Source organism: Chiloscyllium punctatum, chromosome 1 (genome assembly GCF_047496795.1).
Source record: "Chiloscyllium punctatum isolate Juve2018m chromosome 1, sChiPun1.3, whole genome shotgun sequence".
NCBI classification, from domain to species: Eukaryota; Metazoa; Chordata; class Chondrichthyes; order Orectolobiformes; family Hemiscylliidae; genus Chiloscyllium; species Chiloscyllium punctatum.
The window spans coordinates 156,752,296-156,770,662 of record NC_092739.1 but is presented as its reverse complement, the minus strand read 5'-3'; the positions used below and the strand labels follow the sequence as shown (position 1 = coordinate 156,770,662).

At 42.8% G+C, this 18,367-nt stretch overlaps 1 protein-coding gene across 2 annotated transcripts in view; it reads right to left on the bottom strand.

The window, feature by feature from the left end:
• LOC140481344 (dedicator of cytokinesis protein 2-like) overlaps positions 1-18,367 on the bottom strand; it is a 1,260,160-nt gene that overhangs the window by 966,474 nt on the left and 275,319 nt on the right. For both annotated transcript variants that reach the window (XM_072577382.1, XM_072577391.1), the window contains exons 18-19: positions 15,322-15,505; positions 10,649-10,746 (exon numbers count right to left, since the gene is read on the bottom strand). In XM_072577382.1, the coding sequence (XP_072433483.1) occupies positions 10,649-10,746; positions 15,322-15,505 (282 nt within the window). The remainder of the gene's footprint in view (positions 1-10,648; positions 10,747-15,321; positions 15,506-18,367) is intronic.

Genomic DNA, 18,367 nt, shown 5'->3' with positions numbered 1-18,367 from the left:
TCCCTTTGTGTTGCAGCTTTCTGCAGTTTTTCTCCATTTACATAATATTCTGTTCTTGTGTTCTCCCTTCCAAAATGAACAACTTCCCTTTTTCCCACATTATACTCCATTTGCAAATTTTTTGCCCACTTACTTAATCTCTTAATATTTCTCTGCAAACTATTCACATCCCTCTGGCAAATTACCTTTCCACTTATTTTTGTGACATTTGCAAATTCAGCTACAATATATTCACTTCCTTCCTCCAAGCCTTTAATATATATTGTAAACAGTCGTGATTCGAGCACTGATCTCTGCCAACCTGAAAAAGAACCCATTACCCCTAATCCCATTTCCTGCCCATTAGCCAATTATCTATCCATGTCAATATGTTACCTCCAACACCATTGGCTCTTATCTTATGATGTAAACTTTTGCGAGGGGTAAACACCCATTTAAAGTTCTACTGGTTCTCCTCTATGGACTTTGGTTAAGACTTCCTTGAAAAGCTCTCATAAATTAGTCAGACACAATTTCCTTTTCATGGAGTCCTGCTGACTCTGCTTGATCAGATTATGATTTTCTAAATGTTCAGTTGTTGCTTCTCCAATCATTGATCTTCAAAATTTTTCAACAATGCGTGAGGCTCATCATTCAATAATTCACCACTTTTTGTCTCCCTTCCTTTTGGAAAAGAGGTGTCACACTGGCAGTTTTCCAATCCTTGGATACTGCTCCTGAATCTAAGAAGTTTTGGAAAATTACAACTAATGCATCCATGATTTCTGCAGCTACCATCCTTGAATGCAAACCATCAGAGCCAGGGAACTTATCTGCCTTTGACCCTATCAGTTTGTCTAATATTACGTCTTTAGTGATGACGATGATATTGGGCAGCATGGTGGCACAGTAGTTAGCACTGCTACCTCACAACGCCAGAGACCTGCTGTTCTCATTGGAGAAAAGAAGGTTTAGGGGAGATTTGATAGAGGTGTACAAGATGATTAGGGGTTTAGATAGGGTTGACAATGAGAACCTTTTTCCGCGTATGGAGTCAGCTGTTACTAGGGGACATAGCTTTAAATTAAGGGGAGGTTGGTATAGGACAGATGTTCGGGGTAGATTCTTTACTCAGCAGGTTGTGAGTTCATGGAATGCCCTGCCAGTATCAGTGGTGGACTCTCCCTCTTTATGGTCATTCAAGCGGGCATTGGATAAGCATATGGAGGTTATTGGGCTAGTGTAGGTTACGTAGGCTTCGGTCGGCGCAACATCGAGGGCCGAAGAGCCTGTACTGCACTGTATTTTTCTATGTTCTATGTTCTATGAGATTTGGGTTCAATTCTCACCTCAGGCAACTGTCTGTGTGGAGTTGGCACATTCTCCCCATATCTGTGTGGGTTTCCTCTGGGTGCTCCGGTTTCCTCCCACAGTCCAAAAATGTACAAGTTAGGTGAATTGGCCATGCTAAATTGCCCATAGTGTTAGGTGAAGGGGGAATGGGTCTGGATGGGTTGCTCTTCGGAGGGTCAGTGTGGACTTGTTGGGCCGAAAGGCCTGTTACCACACTTTAAGTAATCGAACCTAATCATATTTAATTACTCCCCTATATTCTTTTGCATTAATGGTGTTTTGGAAGTATATTTCATCAGAATATAAGACTGATACAAAATATTTGTTTAACTCCTCTGCAATTTGCTTGTTTTTTTTATTTATTCATTTGTGGAATATGGATGTCATTGGCTGGGCCAGCATTTATTACCTGACTCCAGTTCCCTTAAAAAGGTGGTGGAGTAAGCTGCCTTCTTGAACTGCTGCAGTCCAACTATCTCCCCAGATTAATCTTTTAAGGGTATACCCACTTGAAGGTATATCCATTAGATGCACAACAGTAAGTGCTTGCTTGGTGACAGCAATATTGATATTCATTTGTAGAAGCACTCACCAGGATATGCTTTTGGGTTTATTTGAAGTACAAAATTTGTTCATTTCAAACGCAGGAATGATAAGAGTGGGATTCAGAAGCGGTTTGTCCAATTTGTAACTTCCTTCAGTTTAATTAGGATTCAGTACTTACATAACACAATCCAAAATGATTTATTTGCATACCATAACCTACAGTGCTTTGGGTTTCTATTAAACATACAATCTTAATCGAGCTTAAGAATGTAATGCCTCAAATTAATTAATTTTTAGAAACACAAGTGTGCAAATTGCCAAACATCACAGGCCTAAATGACTCAAGAATTTTCCTTTATTCGTAACTATTTGTCACAAGGTAATTATGAATGAGGAAAGGTATTGTTATGGCATAGTTAAATTAAGCCTTCAGCCAACCACCACTAGATTCCTGAGTCACTATTTTCATTTAACTGTTAATGGGATGAAGCATCTCTACCTAGGCCAGCATTTATTGCCCATCCCTAATTGCCCAAAGGGCAGTTAAGAGTCAACCACATTGCTGTGGGTTTGGAACCACTGTAGGCCTGAGCAGGTAAGGATGGCAGATTTCCTTCCTGAAATGACGTTATTGAACCCTATAGGTTTTCACAACAATCAACAGTAGTTACATAGTCATATCTAAATTTTTATATTGAATTTAAATTTCACCATTTTGACCCAGTGGCACTGAAGGGACAGCAAAATATTTTCAAGTCAGGATGGTGAGTAGTTTGGAAGGGAACTTGCAGGTGATGGTGTTCCCTTGTATCTGCTGCCCTGGTCCTTCTATATGAAAGTTGATGTAGGTTTGGAAGGTCCGAGGATCTTTGGTGAATTTCTGCAGTGCATCTTGTACACTGCTGCTACTGAGTGGTGGACAGAGCAAATACTTGTGAATGTAGTGCCAACCAAGTGGGCACTGTGGTCTTTGCCCAGAGTATACCCTGAAACCAGGAGCCATTAATTGAACTGTGATGAACTTTTAGTTTTTCTTTTTCCTATTTACAGTTACTGATTAATTTAGGTGCCATGGTATGGCAGCTCATAAAACTTTTCACTGTATTTGTAAAAATACATGTGACAATAAATTGCTATTCTATTCTACTTTATCCTGGATGGTGTTGAGCTTCTTGAGTGTTGTTGGAGCTGCATCTATCCAGGCAAGTGGGGAGTATTCCATCACAATCCTAACTTGTGCTTTCTACATGTTGGACAGGCTTTAGGGAGTCAGGTGGTTAGTTACTTGCCGCAGTATTCCTACTCTCTGACCTGTTCTTGTAACCACTGTGCTTATGTGGAGTCCAGTTGAGTTTTGGTCAATGGTAACCTGCAGGATTTTGATAGTGGGGGATTCAGTGATGGGAACACCATTAAGCCACTCACTATCCTGATTCAGAAATATTGTCTACAGGTTTAGTACGAGAGGACTGGAAGATTGCAAATGCTGTGTCCTTGTTCAAGAAGGGCAGTAGAGATTACCCAGGTAATTATAGACCAGTGAGCCTTACATCTGTTGTGGGAAAAGTTTTGGAAAGGATTATAAGAGATAGGATTTATAATCATCTAGCAAGCAACAATTTGACTTCAGATAGTTGACATGGTTTCAACAAGGGCAGGTCATGTCTCACAAACCTCATTGAGTTTTTTTGAGAAGGTGACCAAGCATGTGGATGAGGGTAGGACAGTTGATGTGGTATACATGGACTTCAGTAAAGCTTTTGATAAGGTTCCACGTGGTAGGCTGTTGGAGAAAATGAGAGGTATGGGACTGAAGGTAATTTAGCAGTTTGGATTAGAAACTGGCTTTCTGTAAGAAGGCAGCGAGTGGTGGTTGGTGGAAAATTTCAGCGTGGAGTCTGGTTACTAGTGGTGTGCCACAAGGATTCTGTTTTGGGACCACTGCTGTTTGACATTTTTACAAATGACTTAAACGCAGGCATAGGTGGATGGATTAGTAAATTTGCAGATGAAACTAAAGTCGGTGGAGTAGTGGACAGTTTGGAAGAATGTTACAGATTGCAGGGGAACTAGGATAAACTGCAGAATTGGGCTGAGAGGTGGCAAATGGAGTTCAACGCGGCTAAATGTGAGGTGATGTGGGAAGAATAACAGGAAGGCAGAGTACTGGGCCAATGGAAAGATTCTTGGCAGTGTGGATGTGCAGAGAGATCTTGGAGTCCGTGTACATAGATCCCTGAAAGTTGCCACCCAGGTGGATAGTGCTGTTAAGAAGTCATATGGTGTGTTAGGTTTTATTGGAAGAGGGATTGAGTTCCAGAGCCATAATGTCATGCTGCAACTATACAAAACGCTAATGCAGCCACACTTGGAATATTGTGTTCAGTTCTGTTCGCTATATTTCAGGAAGGATGTGGAAGCATCGGAAAAGGTGCAGAGGAGATTCACCAGGATGCTGCCTGGTCTGGAGGAAAGGTCTTATGAGGAAAGGCTGAGAGATTTGGGTCTGTTCTCATTGGAAAGAAGAAGGCTAAGGGGGGATTTGATAGAGACATACAAGATGATCAGAGGATTAGATAGGGTAGACAGTGAAAGTCTTTTTCCTAGGATGAAAACGCCAGCTTGTACGAGGGGGCATAACTACATATTGAGGGGTGATAGATTTAAGACAGATGTCAGAGGCAGGTTCTTTGCTCAGAGAGTGGAAAGGGCGTGGAATGTCCTGCCTGCCAATTTAGTTAACTCAGGCACATTGGGGAGATTTAAACAATCCTTGGATAAACACATGGATTATGATGGGATTGTGTAGGGGGATGAGCTTAGATGAGTTCACAAGTCGGCACAACATCGAGGGCCAAAGGACCTGTTCTGCACATATGTTCTATATAACCATTCCTTCGCTGTCGCTTGGTTAACATACTGGAACTAGGAGAAAGTGAGGACTGCAGATCCTGGAGATCAGAGTCGAGAGTATGGTGCTGGAAAAGCACAGCAGGTCAGACAGCATCTGAGGAGCAGGAGAACTGATGTTTCAGGCAAAAGGCATTCATCAGGAATGAGGCTAATATACTGGAACTCCCTCCCTAAACGGCATTCTGGGTCTACAAATAGAGCAAAATGGCACTTCACCACCACTTCTTGAAAACAATTAGGGATCGGAATAACTGCTTGTCTAGCAAGTGACAATGAATCCAATGAATGCATTTTAAAAAAAGGTGTTATGAGAAAAATAAAGAAAATGTTTTCTCCTACAAAACCTAGGGCCATACGTGTTAGATCGTCACTAACATACCCAGCAGGGAATTCAGAAGAAACTTATTTCTTTATAAAGCTTGTGGTGACAATGTAGAACACACAGCCACACAGACTAACTGAGGCAGACAGTATAGAAGCAATTAATGGGAAACAAGATCATCAAATAAAAGGGAAAAGAATGAAAGGATATGAAGGTAAGATGGATAAGAATGGCAGAAGGTTTCTGTGGTGTATGGACAATCATTGACAAGGGCAGATGGGTCAAACAGTCACGGATAAGTACACAAATAGGAAAGGTTTGGAGGGATATGGGCCAGGAGTGAGCAGGTGGGACTAGTTTAGTTTGGGATTAAGGTTGGACCGAAGGATCTGTTTTCATGTTGTATGACTCTACAACTCTTTGTACTTAAATTTTAATGGAGTTTTCCATGTTTGTGTTTCCGTTGGCATCTGAGCTCATTTCAGAAAATGATGTACTAGCTCAGGAAAACCTACCACATGATCCAACTTCCAGATAAGGCTCTTGGAACACAGAGCTTGACAGTCAGGGAGGGGGTGGGGGCGTGGAGAGCAAACAATGTCTATCAATTAAAAACCAAAACAACTGTGGATGCCGGAAATTAGAACCGAAGGTCAAGGTTCGAAACACTGGTGACTGAACCCAAACCAAAATCTCTGCTTTCTCTCTCCCCATGGAGGCTGCCACATCAGCTCAGTTTCTCCAGCAATTTTTGTTTTAATATCTTTCAATTCCTGACCTTAGCTTTCATTATTGAAGGAAAACCTGTTTGTGGTTTAATGTCACTTGTGATATTTATCATCACAATGAAAAAGCAGTATCTCTTTGACTGAAGCTTGGGAACAGAACGCAAAGCTCCTTCTGGTTAATAAACCCATAACGTTCAATCTCTAAAGAGAAAGCTCATATTTCTTCTTTGAGCAGTAGTTCCAATGAAGTAAAATGGAAGCGAATGGGCAGATAAGATTTAAAAGAGGTGTGGTGGGCTTTGCAACGATACATTTAAGTATTCCACACTTGGTGGAGAAAACAGGATATCGACGGCATCATGAACTACATCTACAAAGGCAGGAGCTGAAGTACATTGGTATCACTGGACTGAAGGAGATTTATCCAGCTTCTAACCTGAGCTTCATTTGACCTGAGAGTGCTTCACAAAATCCTTACAGTGCGAAAGCAGGCCATTCTGCATCCCGCTGAACAGCAATCCACCTCCCCCTACCCCTACCCTATGCCCCTGAAATCCTGTATTTCCCACAGCCAATCCACCTAACCTACACATCCCTGGACATTATGGGGTAATTTATCATGGCCAATCCACCTAACCTGCACATCTTTGGACTATGGGAGGAAATCGAAGCACTCAGATGGAACCCACGCAGACATGGGTCTCTAGCGCTGTGAGGCACCGGTGCTAACCACTGAGCCTCTTTTCCAGTACCTTGCAGATCCTGGGTCCTCAGGCTGTGCAAGGTACTGGAAAAGAGGCTCAGTGATTAGCACCGGTGCCTCACAGCGCTAGAGACCCAGGTTCAATTCCAGCCTTGGGTGACTGTCTGTGTGGGGTTTGCACATTCTCCCCGTGTCTGCGTGAGTTCCCTCTGGGTGCTTTGAGTTCCTCCCATAGTAGCAGATGGAACTAAATGTATCGTTGCAAAGCCCACCACACCTCTTTCAAATCTCATCTACCCATTCGCTTCCATTTTATTTCTGCGCTTCAATGTCTCGGTAATCAAGAATCTATCTACCTTTGGTTTAAAATGTATCTGAAGTGTTGGAAACTCAGCGTAAATTTGCATTGGGCATTAGTTCCAAACAGATGATCAAATAATCTCTTTTAAGTGATGCTTATGGTGGATCAAATGTTGGGCAGGATCCTGGAAGAGAACGCCCTAGTTCTCATCAAACTAGTATGGTGAGATTTTTAAGTTCCTCCTGAGAAGCTGACAGGGCCCCAGCTGAGTTACTCATCTGAAACAGGTCATTGAATTGCATTGGGAATACTTAACCTAACGTTGGTGTCTAGGGTGAGGACTGAACACAACATTTTCTGATTCAAAGACCGATATGCTTCGTACAATACATTCAGATTCTCAGTGCACATCACCCCCTTGCAATGGCTATGTAACATGAGGAGGAACATTCAGAAGGTGAAGGAAAAACTTATACTATTAATGTAGGGCCTTGGATAGTGCTGTAGAACAGAGAGAGAGACCTAGGAGTTTAGGTACATAATTTTTTGAAGTTTGCATCACATGTAGACAGGGTGGTTAAAAAGGCGTTTAGCATATTTGCCTTCAACGCTCAGACCTTTGAGTATAGGAATTGGGACATTATGTTGAAGTTGTATAGGACATTGGTGAGGTCTATGCTGAAGTACAGTGTCCAGTTCTGGTCTCCCTGTTATAGGAAGGATGTTATGAAGCTGGAGAGGATTCAGAAGAGATTGACCAGGATGATTAGATTAGATTACTTACAGTGTGGAAACAGGCCCTTCGGCCCAACAAGTCCACACCGCCCCGCCGAAGCGCAACCCACCCATATCCCTACATCTACCCCTTACCTAACACTACGGGCAATTTAGCATCTTTAGAGTGTGGGAGGAAACCGGAGCACCCGGAGGAAACCCACGCAGACACGGGGAGAATGTGCAAACTCCACACAGAGAGTCGCCTGAGGCGGGAATTGAACCCGGGTCTCTGGCGCTGTGAGGCAGCAGTGCTAACTGCTGTGCCACCGTGCCGCCCCTGTTGCCAGTAATGGAGGGTTTGGGTTGTAAGCAGATGCTGGATAGGCTGGGACTTTTTCCAATGGAGTGTAGGAGTGTAGGTGACCTTATAGAGGTTTATAAAATCATGAGGGGTATAGATAGGGTGAATGGCAGATGTCTTTTTTCCGAGGATGGGGGATTTCAAGATGAGGGGCACAAATTTAAGGTGAGAGGAGGAAGATTTAAAAAAGACACAAGATACATTTTATTTTACACACAGAGTGGTTCGTGGTGGAAAGAACTTCTCGAAAACCTGGCTAATGTGAGTCCAGTTACAATGTTGAAAAGACATTTGGATAAGAAACATTTGAAGGGATATGGGCCAAGCATTGGCGGATGGGACTAGTTTAGTTTGAGATTATGGACTGGTTGAACCCAGTATCGGTTCTGTGTGACTTTACGAATGGTCAGCATCTGGAATGAATGGCCTGAGAGTTTGGTTGAGGCCCACTCAACCAGACTTTCAAATGAAAATTGATTAACTTCCTGAAGAGAGGAGGCATGGAGGCAGAGAAAAGGGTGGGGTGGGGGTGGGGGAATTGGAAGAGTTCCTGTCACTGAGAGCCGGCACAAAGATATTGGGCCAAATGGTCTCTATCTGAGCCTTCTAAGATTCAATGATCGAAATCCATTTTAGAATCGAGCATTCTTCTGTCCCTCCCCCCACCACCCATGCCTTCACAGTCATAGAGGATTCAGTGACCTTCCAAATTGCAAATCTGCCTTCTTAAAATTTCTTGGAGAAATACAGAGACAGATGGCACAGACCAACAATGAAAACCCTGTAGGTATGCTTTTCCATCATCTCAATAAACCAGCTGATAATCCACATTGCAACTCCTGACTGAACCGAGCTACAACTGGAGTTACGGAGTGTCACTGTGAGTGCCAGTCAGCACTTTTGTGAATATTCACGCTTGATCGATTGCATCACTGTTCTCTCATCAACACACAAAGCTGATAAGCGTGTCCTTGAATCTGCAACAACTCTTGTGCTCTGTAAACTAAATGTTACTTTTCTACCTGAATTGACTATACAATGTCCTGGCGCAATTAGTGGGTCTATTACATTAGAAATATGAACTTTGTTAAGGCTATTAGGCTTAATAAACCTCCTTATTCAGTCTTAATGTCACCTTTGCCAGCTTCATTTCATTGACTCAAAGAACTTCAAGATACTCCAACAAAAAATATTACCTTGATTCTCCCTTTGAGAAAAGTAATTTGTCCTCATTTCTGCTTAAAATCTAATACTTAAACTTAGTTACTCAAGAAAGTCTAGTGAAATTGGCCACTTTTAAACATAAATTCATTTGCTTCTTCAGGAAAGGCATAAGAAATCCATTTTTAAATTAACTTTGCTGTGAGAAAGATGTGCAGGTTAGGTGGATTGGCTGTGCTTAACTGCCCTGTAGTGTCCAGGGATGTGCAGGTTAAGTGGGTTAGCCATGGTAAAAAGTATCATGGGGTTATAGGGATGGGGTGGGACTGGGTGGGATGGTCTTCGGAGGATCGGTGCAGACTCAATCGACCAAATGGCCTCTTTCTGCACTGTAGGGATTCTATATCAGCATAGGGGAGGTGAGAACTAGACGGCATAGGTTTAAGAGGGGAAAGATTTAAAAAGGACCTAAGGGCAACTTTTTCACGCAGAGGTTGGTGTGTGTATGGAATGAGCTGCCACAAAACATGGTGGAGGCTGGTACAATTGCAGCATTTAAAAGGCATCTGGATGGGCATATGAATAGGAAGGGTTTAGAGGGATATGGGAGAAAGTGAGCACTGCAGATGCTGGAGACCAGAGTCGAAGAGTGTGGTGCTGGAAAAGTACAGCCGGCCAGGCAGCATCCAAGGAGCAGGAGAGTCGACATTTCGAGCACGAGCTCTTCTTTAGGGATATGGACCAACTGCTGGTAAATGAGTCTAAATAAATTTCGGATATCTAGTCGGCATGGACAAGTTGGACCAAAGGGTCTGTTTCCGTGCCATATGACTCTATGACCAACCAAAGAGATGGATGAATAAAGAAAAGGAGCCACTTTATCCCTCTTTACACAGAAACTTAACAATTTGGGATATCCCATCGGGAACTAGAAACGTGGCGAACCTCACCCAGGGTCTGGTCGAACAGAGGCAACATTTTGTGCACAGCAAGCTACTACAAATAGCAATGGGATAATGATTAATTTTTGCTCTCATTGATGTTGGGTTGAGGGATAAAAAATGGTCAGGGAAAACTCACCTCAACTTCTTCCAATACCGATGTGAAATCTTTTACATACACCTGAGACAGGAGAAAGGCCCTCGTTCTAACACCTCATCCATGAGTCAGCGCTCCAACACTGACTCACTGCTGTACTGGGAGTGACAACACAGTCCTGCGTGTGCTCAATTCTCTCGGATGGAACCTGAACCCATGACTGAAAAACAGTCTTAAACAGATGGTGCAACCAACCTGACCTGATATACACTGACATGTTGGAACAGGTTATCTTTGGCATTGAGGAGGAGAAAGTGAGGACTGCAGATGCTGGAGATCAGAGTCGAGAGTGTGGTGCTGGAAAAGCACAGTAGGTCAGGCAGCATCTGAGGAGCAGGAGAATCGACGTTTCAGGCATAAGCCCTTCATCAGGACTCACAGCATTTTTACAGCATTGCTCACCTCAGTGAATACACATGGACCAACAGACAAAGCAACAGTGTGGGCTCTTATCACTTTCACTTACCTTCACGACTTCTCCTCCATCGACCTTCATCAGCTTTTTCAGATTCTCGTTGAGTGTATCAGTGTTGGAACGCCATTTCAACAAGCCCAAGAGATCCACTGAATTATGAAGAAAATCGGGAACAAAAAATAAAAGCACATTTATTTATTTTATTATTAATAAAAGCCAATTCCATTTCTGTGCGGGCTGGAAATTCCATCCATATGTTCTGAATACGAGGCCTAATGCAACAAAACACCACGGGATTATAATCATCTTGGAGATATACCACCCAGCCAATAGAAAGCAACATTACAGGGGTTGGTGAGCTAAGGTTACATCTCAATCAGGATTAAGGTCTGTTTGGGGCAATTGTTTTATTATGCAAAAGAGTACCTGTATTAATATTTCAACATGTATAAAAGCTATTTTAATTTTGGAAAACAACAGGAAAATAAACCAGATCAAAATAATTTGGCAATAATATAGTGACTGTAGAATATCTCATTCAATAGTGGCATTCAATTGTAACAATGTAGCAACTAAAGTAGAATTGGCTGAATCATAGTTAAGGCGTATATTTAGGATTAAGGATGAAAACAAGATAAAATTGTTGAAGGGGTTTCATAATAAGTGTAAAAGGACAGAGAAGCTGTTGTCAATGATGGATTGGAGAAAGAGCAGTTCATGGACGATACAAAGAATGACTTTAATGAGATATAAGATCTACCCTAATTTGTTCTTACGTATTACCTGGATAGCAGCAATGGAATGTTCTTGTACTCTAGGATTGGAGTTATGGAATATTGTAAAACTGGCAAGGCTGGTATTTTTACACTGGAACGTAGGAGGTCGAGAGGTGACATGATAGAAGTCTATAAACAATGAGTTTATATAGTGTTGATGGTAGTTGTCTTTTCCCCAGGATGGGTGATTTCAAAACTAAGAGGCACATTTTTAAGGTGAGAGGAGAGAGATTTTAAAAAGACATGAGGGGTAATTTTTTTACACAGAGGGTGGTTTGCATGTGGAATGAACTTCCTGAGGAAGTGGTGGATATAGGTACAATTACAATGTTTAAAAGACATTTGGATAAATACATAATAGGCAAGGTTTGGAGGGATACGAGCCAGGAGCAGGCAGGTGGGACTAGTTTAGTTTGGGATTATGATCAGCATTAACTGGTTGGACCGAAGGGTCTGTTTCTGTGCTGTATGACTCTATGGATGCTCCCCCTCTAAACTCCTTAGTGCCAAGCTCCCCTTTCTGTATCCCAATTAATATTCAGAACTAGATTTCTCATTGACAATTATTTCACAGAATCACAGAACTGCTACAGTACAGAATGTACATTTGGCCCGTCATGTCTATAGCAGTTCTATTACGTGCTGTCAATTGCCTATCTGTTCCCCTGCACACCATTTCGAGCAAAATAATTGCACTCTTAAATGCCTCAATTGCAGCTGCCTCCAGCTATTTCCAAACAGTTCAGCCCATATCCTAAGTACGTGCTGTGCAAAAAATTCTTTTCTTCCATCACCCTTGCTTCTTTTGCACATTACTTTAAATCTATTCCTCGTCGTTACTTTCTCTTTTACAAGTGGGAGCAGTTTCAACCGATCTACTCTCTCCAGAGTGCTCATGATTTTGAAGACCTCTATCAGATCTCCTCTCAGCCTTGTTCGCTTCAAGTAGAACAGTCCCAGCTTCTTAAAGACTACCCTCATGACTGAAGTTTCTCATTCTTATAAATGACTTTGACACATTTAAAGAAAAGCATACAAATGCCCTGGTATCCTTGCAGTGAGAAGTCCTGCGGGTGTGAAAAATACAGTACAGCTGCACATTCTTCTTTTGTTACAGTCATTGAATCATAGAGGTTTCCAAAAGACTAGTGAGACCATTTGGCCCATCACATCTGAGGCAGCTGAAAATAATCCATCCATCCTCATGCCACTTTCGAATTCTTGGCCCATAGCCTTGCAGGTCACTGCAATTAAAGCGCACACCCAGGTAGTTTATCAATGCAGAGGGGGATTTTTGCCTCACTCCTCCTTTCAGACAGTGTTTCAGATTCCTACCAGCCACTGGGTGGAGAATTCTCTCACCAACGCTCATCTGTTCATTTTGCAAACTGCTTTAAATATATGTCTCCTGGTTTTGTGATACCAATCTTTCTTTTCCCTTAGCTTGCAGGCATAGAAACTCACTTCAAAACTAATAATTTTGATGTCTGCATGTGCATTAATGACATGCAAATGATGTGCAACACCCCTATCCCACCAAACAAAAGCATTTACCAGACAGAAGACAATGACCGCTTTAATTTAAATCACTCTTTTTTTTATGTCCTGCAGTAAAATTTGTTTTTTTATAGGAATATAAATTACATCAACACAAATGGAATGAGTTACAGAGAAAAAGCATTGTCATAAATAATATAACAAAATGGATTGAAGAGACACGTAGAATTACATGAGGAGATCAAGGGAATTGAGACTGATGTTGGTACTTTGATGCCTGCAACCACATAAGTTCAGTCCATAGAATTATTACAGGACAGAATGAGGCCATTTGACCCATCAAGCCTTTGTTGGTTCTGTGTAGAAGAATTTGAGCTCACCCCACACTGACTGCCTATTCCTCGACCCCTTAGAATGTCTTTTCTCTCTTCAGGTTCTAATCTAATTCCCCTTGAAAGCTACACTGGATAGTGAGCAACGCATTGCAGATCCTGACCACTTGCTGCCTACAAAGCGTTTTCCTTCACCGCTTTTAATTCTATTGCTTTAAGACATGTTCACGCTGCAGAAACAACGCGCCATGGACACCGGAGATAAAAACAGAAAATGCTGGAAACCTTCAGGAGTTGTGCAGAGAAATAAAGCTGATGAACAGAATTGGTGAGGGGAGAGGTCATCAGAAGACAATGGCAATGGAGACCTCAAAACCTTCTCACCACTGCCCCGCTGAGGCCCCTTCACACAATCACAGAATTGTTACGATGTAGCAGGAGGCCTTTCAGCCCACCTTGCCTGCACTGGTTCTATTCCCTAGTGCCAATCTTCTGCCTCTTTCCCATATCCCTGCACATTGTTTCTATCCAAAATTCCATCCAATGCCTCTCGTGAATACCTCAATTGAACGTGCCTCCATCACATTTCCAGGTAATACATTCCATACCCTAACTCCTTACTGAATGAGAAAGGTTTTTATCACTTGAAATCTATGACCTCTCATTCTCTTTAATCTTACGAGTAGGGAAAGCTTCTCTCTAACTACTCTGTCCACTCTCGCCATGATTTTGAAAGCCTTGATTAGATCTCCCCTTAGCCTTTTTCTCCCCAAGGAGAAATCTAGTTTCTCTTCAATCTAGATTCTCATTCATGGCATCGTTCTTATAGATTGAGTCTGCACTCTCTCTGAAACATTTGCATGCTTCCTGTAATATGACGCCCACAATTACACATAATGGTTTTCCCTTAAATGGGCAATTAACATTATATGAAAACATTGCTGTTCTTTTGCTGTCACTGGGTCAAAATCCTGAAATTCACTCCTTTGTGGCATTTTGGGTCAATGGGATTCAGATTTGCTCAATTGGCTGGATTGTTGGTTTGCAGACTAGGGTGATGCCAACAGTGTGCGTTCAATTCCCATCACTAGCTTGAGGTTACCATGAAGGACTCTCCTTCTCAACCTTTTCCCTCACCTGTGGTCTGGTGGCCCTCAGGTTAAATCACCACCAGTCACTTCTCTCTAATACGAGAGCAGCCCCGATGTTCTGGTAAGACTATGGTGACAACTGGGTCAACCCACAGCAGTTGTACAGCAGCAGTTCAAGAAGGCAGCTCACCTTCTCAAGAGCAACTTGAGACGGGCAATTAACCCAGCAACACCCATATCCCACAAATGAATAAATAAAAAACCCAACCAATGATGGGTGGAACATTCACTAATTGGGAAACTGAAGAGTATTTGCTTTCAGGATCCTGAGGGATGTCTGTGCTCGAAGGCACACTGGCCTGTTTGAAGAAGGCAACATCAAGAGGGAAGGGGTGATGGCTCCACTCACTTCTGCTGACACTGCGTTACTAATTGGATAGGCCAATTCATTTCAATCCTGGGTGCAGCTGAGGTAATTGCAGCCCAGTCAGGATAAGGTCTTTACATGGTCTTTAACTGGTCAGTAAGTGGCCATTTAAGGATCTCAACTGATAATGGGGTGGCAAGGTCAAACATGGCGGACGTGTGAAGGCAATGGGTTCTTGGGCTGTCACGATTTGCCAGAATGAAGTCACCTTCCTTATACCTGGACCTTGAGAATTCCAACTCTGGCTCGCTCCACGATGTTGTCTTCCCCGCTGAGTATTTCCAGAATTTTCCGTTTTTATTCCTTTAGATTGATCCTCATGGGGGACAGATTCTTTCTGTCTAAACTGACGAGAACAATCATTGTTTCCATCAAGCCTCCTCCCAAACTCCCTCCTTGACGGAGAACAACCTTATTTTTCCCCGAGCTTCCCCAACTTTGATAGTGGCATTGACGCAACTGAAGCCTCTTGGTACTTTTGACTGAACCTTTTCTTTCACTCCTTTACATTCTTCCTAAGGTGTGGTGCCATGCAATGGTCACAAGACTGCAGCAGAGGACAAAGCAGGGGGTTAGAAATTATTTGGATGAGAAACATTACCGTTCTGTGTGAGTTTCGTTGAACAGATGAGTGTGGAAATTTGGAAGTTGTCCCTCGAACATACGGGCAGTCCACCGCTGCTGCTTCTGAACGAAGAACCAAGATTGAGCTTGGAATCAGCCATCTGTTTGCTGGATATGTTGTTTAGGTAGATGTTGGGGTCTTCGAGTTTCCTGCTATCGCCCTGCAGTTGGAGAGGAGGCAGGAGTGAGGAGGTTGGGGAGAGGGTGGCGGGTGAGGTTAAAAAAAAAAGACGTCAAGTTGGCAACCGAAGAAATGATCTGAGACAGCCCACCAAGTACTGGGCATTCATACCCTCCTCAGTCAAGTTAATTCACAGCTCCTCAAACTCAGCTTAGAGGAGGGTGGTTCTGGGAGGTTGGATTTTTTGTTTTGCGATTATGGGATCCCATTTGCAAGGGAATCTGCTTGCAGAGGAGGTTAGGCGGGTGACTGCACTCAGTGCTCTGGCTATGTATCAGAAGCAACAGAAATGCATGAAACATCACCCTAGCCTTCGAGCCTCACAAATTCCCCCATGCCCCATCCATGACAACCTTACTCCCATGGCCCTTCATACCCTCTCTGTCAATCTGTATTCCAATCTGTACATATGTCAATTTAGGCCTCACTCATGTCAACCCACCACACTCTCTTCTTGCAAAAATAATGCCACTCATTCCATATTGTGTGTAAACTTCAGGTCATCATTTAAAATACTCTTACTCATAAAAACTCATTTCCTACTTTAATGTTCCTTCAAACAAATCGTATCACTTTTAACAACAAATATTTCAAATCCATAGTCTCTCATAAAAGCAAAAAATTCAAACTCTTATTACATAACCACTTAGCACTGCCAAACAAGCTCTGATAATGGAGGTTTTGGAGCTTAGTCACACGGTACTCAACATAAATATCTTCTGAAGATAGATGGGTAGGGTGGCATGGTAACTCAGTGCTTTAGCACTACTGCCTCACAGTGTCAGGGATCTGGGTTTGATTCCAGCCTTGGGTGACTGTCTGTGTGGAGTTTATATGTTCTGCATGGGTTTCCATTCTCTGGTTTTCTCCCACAGTCCAAAGGTTTGAGCTAGGTGGATTGACCATGCTAAATGGCCCCATAGAGTCTAGGATTGGGCAGGCTAGGTGGATTAGTCATGGGAAATGTGGGGTTTCAGGGATATAGTTGGGGGAACTGTGCACCCTCTTTGGAGGGTCATTGTGGGCTTGATGGGCCAAATTGCCTCCATTTGCACTGTGGTGATTCTGAGTACTGAACCATTAATAGTTGGCCTCAGGCCTATGTCAACAGACAGAATGAAATAGCAATCAAGGTGTTTTAAACATTCAAGACAATTGGGGTTTTTTTTCAGATTTAAAGGGCAAGAATATTAAAGCTCACTTTTGTTATCTAATGAGCTTTAAAGTTCTAAAGAGTTTATGCACTTCTCATGCACATTCACACCTACGTGAATGTGCATGAGATTCTCATGCAATCCCAAAATAATCTGACGTTCCCCACAGCCGCTGCAGGATCATAATTAAGAGGTACCTCACCTTTCCTCTGGCTAGCCATAAAAATCATACTTAATCCAATTTGCCCAGTTTATGTTTCAGTAAGCCCTCCCACCAAAACCATACATCAGTGGAGGTAACAATCAACTTACACAGGCAGCAACCAGTGTAGAACATACATGCATGAGACAGGACCCAGCTCCACCATTCCCAATGGCACACCCTTCTTTTTTTGGTGGTGTGTGAGTTCCTATTTTAAGGAACATTTGCTATTTTTGCCACAATGGAGGGGCTTTCTCTCTCATAGCAACAATCGAGGTTTAAATCCTGTTCACGTACCACTCATTGATTTACAGTAGCGCCTAATCCAGCGGGTTTTTCATGCAGATATCGGAGCTGACTCTCAACAATCACGCAATCGATTGAGGTACCTGCCTTCATCCACTTCAGCCCCCTTGCGCATTCCTGATTTTCACAGCTCTATTGCTGGCAGCTGTGATAGTGACCACCCAGACTTTACACTCTGTAATTCCAAGTCTAAAACTCTCCATCTCTATAAACCTCACCTATCCTTTAAAACTAAGCACCAGGATTTAGGATTGCATGGTTACATTTTGACTAGGAATGATTAGATAAGATTCACTACAGTATGGAAACAGGCCATTTGGCCCAACAAGTCCGCACCGACCCTCCGAAGAGTAACCCACCCAGACCCGTTCCCCTATCCTATATTTACCCCTGGCTAATGCACCTCACACTATGGGCAATTTAACATGGCCAATTCACCTGATCAATACATCTTGGGACCGTGGGAGGAAACCTCTGCAGACATAGGGAGAATGTGCAAACTCCATACAGTCACCCAAGATGGGAATTGAACCCGGGTCCTGTGAGGCAGCAGTGCTAACCACTGACCCACCGTGCCACCCCAAATGATGAACGGGCAGTCTGACAGAGTCAGAGAGTCATGCATAACAGCAGGAGGACATCCAGCCCAATGTGCTTCTTTTGCTTCTGAAATGGGTTCTCAAATAGTTCCAGTTCCCAGTTATGTCCTCCTTCGGGAGATGGAAGCAGATATTGGAAACCATGCAACCAGAGAGGGATTGAGTTTCAGAACCATGAGATCATGCTGCAGTTGTACAAAACTCTGGAGTGGCCACACTTGGAGTATTGTGTGCAGTTCTGGTCACCGCATTATAGGAAGGATGTGGAAGCTTTGGAAAGAATTCAGAGATTTACTAGGATGTTGCCTGGTATGGAGGGAAGTCTTACAAGGAAAGATTGAGGGACTTGAGGCTGTTTTCTTTGGAGAGAAGAAGGTTGAGAGGTGACTGAATTGAGACATACAAGATAATCGGAGAGTTAGATAGGTTGGACAGTGAGAGCAATATTCCTCGGATCATGATGGCTAGCACGAGGAGACATAGATTTAAATTGAGGAGTGATGGATATAGGTTAGATGTCAGAGGTAGTTTCTTTTCTCAGAGAGTAGTGGCGGCGTGGAATGCACTTCCTGCAACAGTAG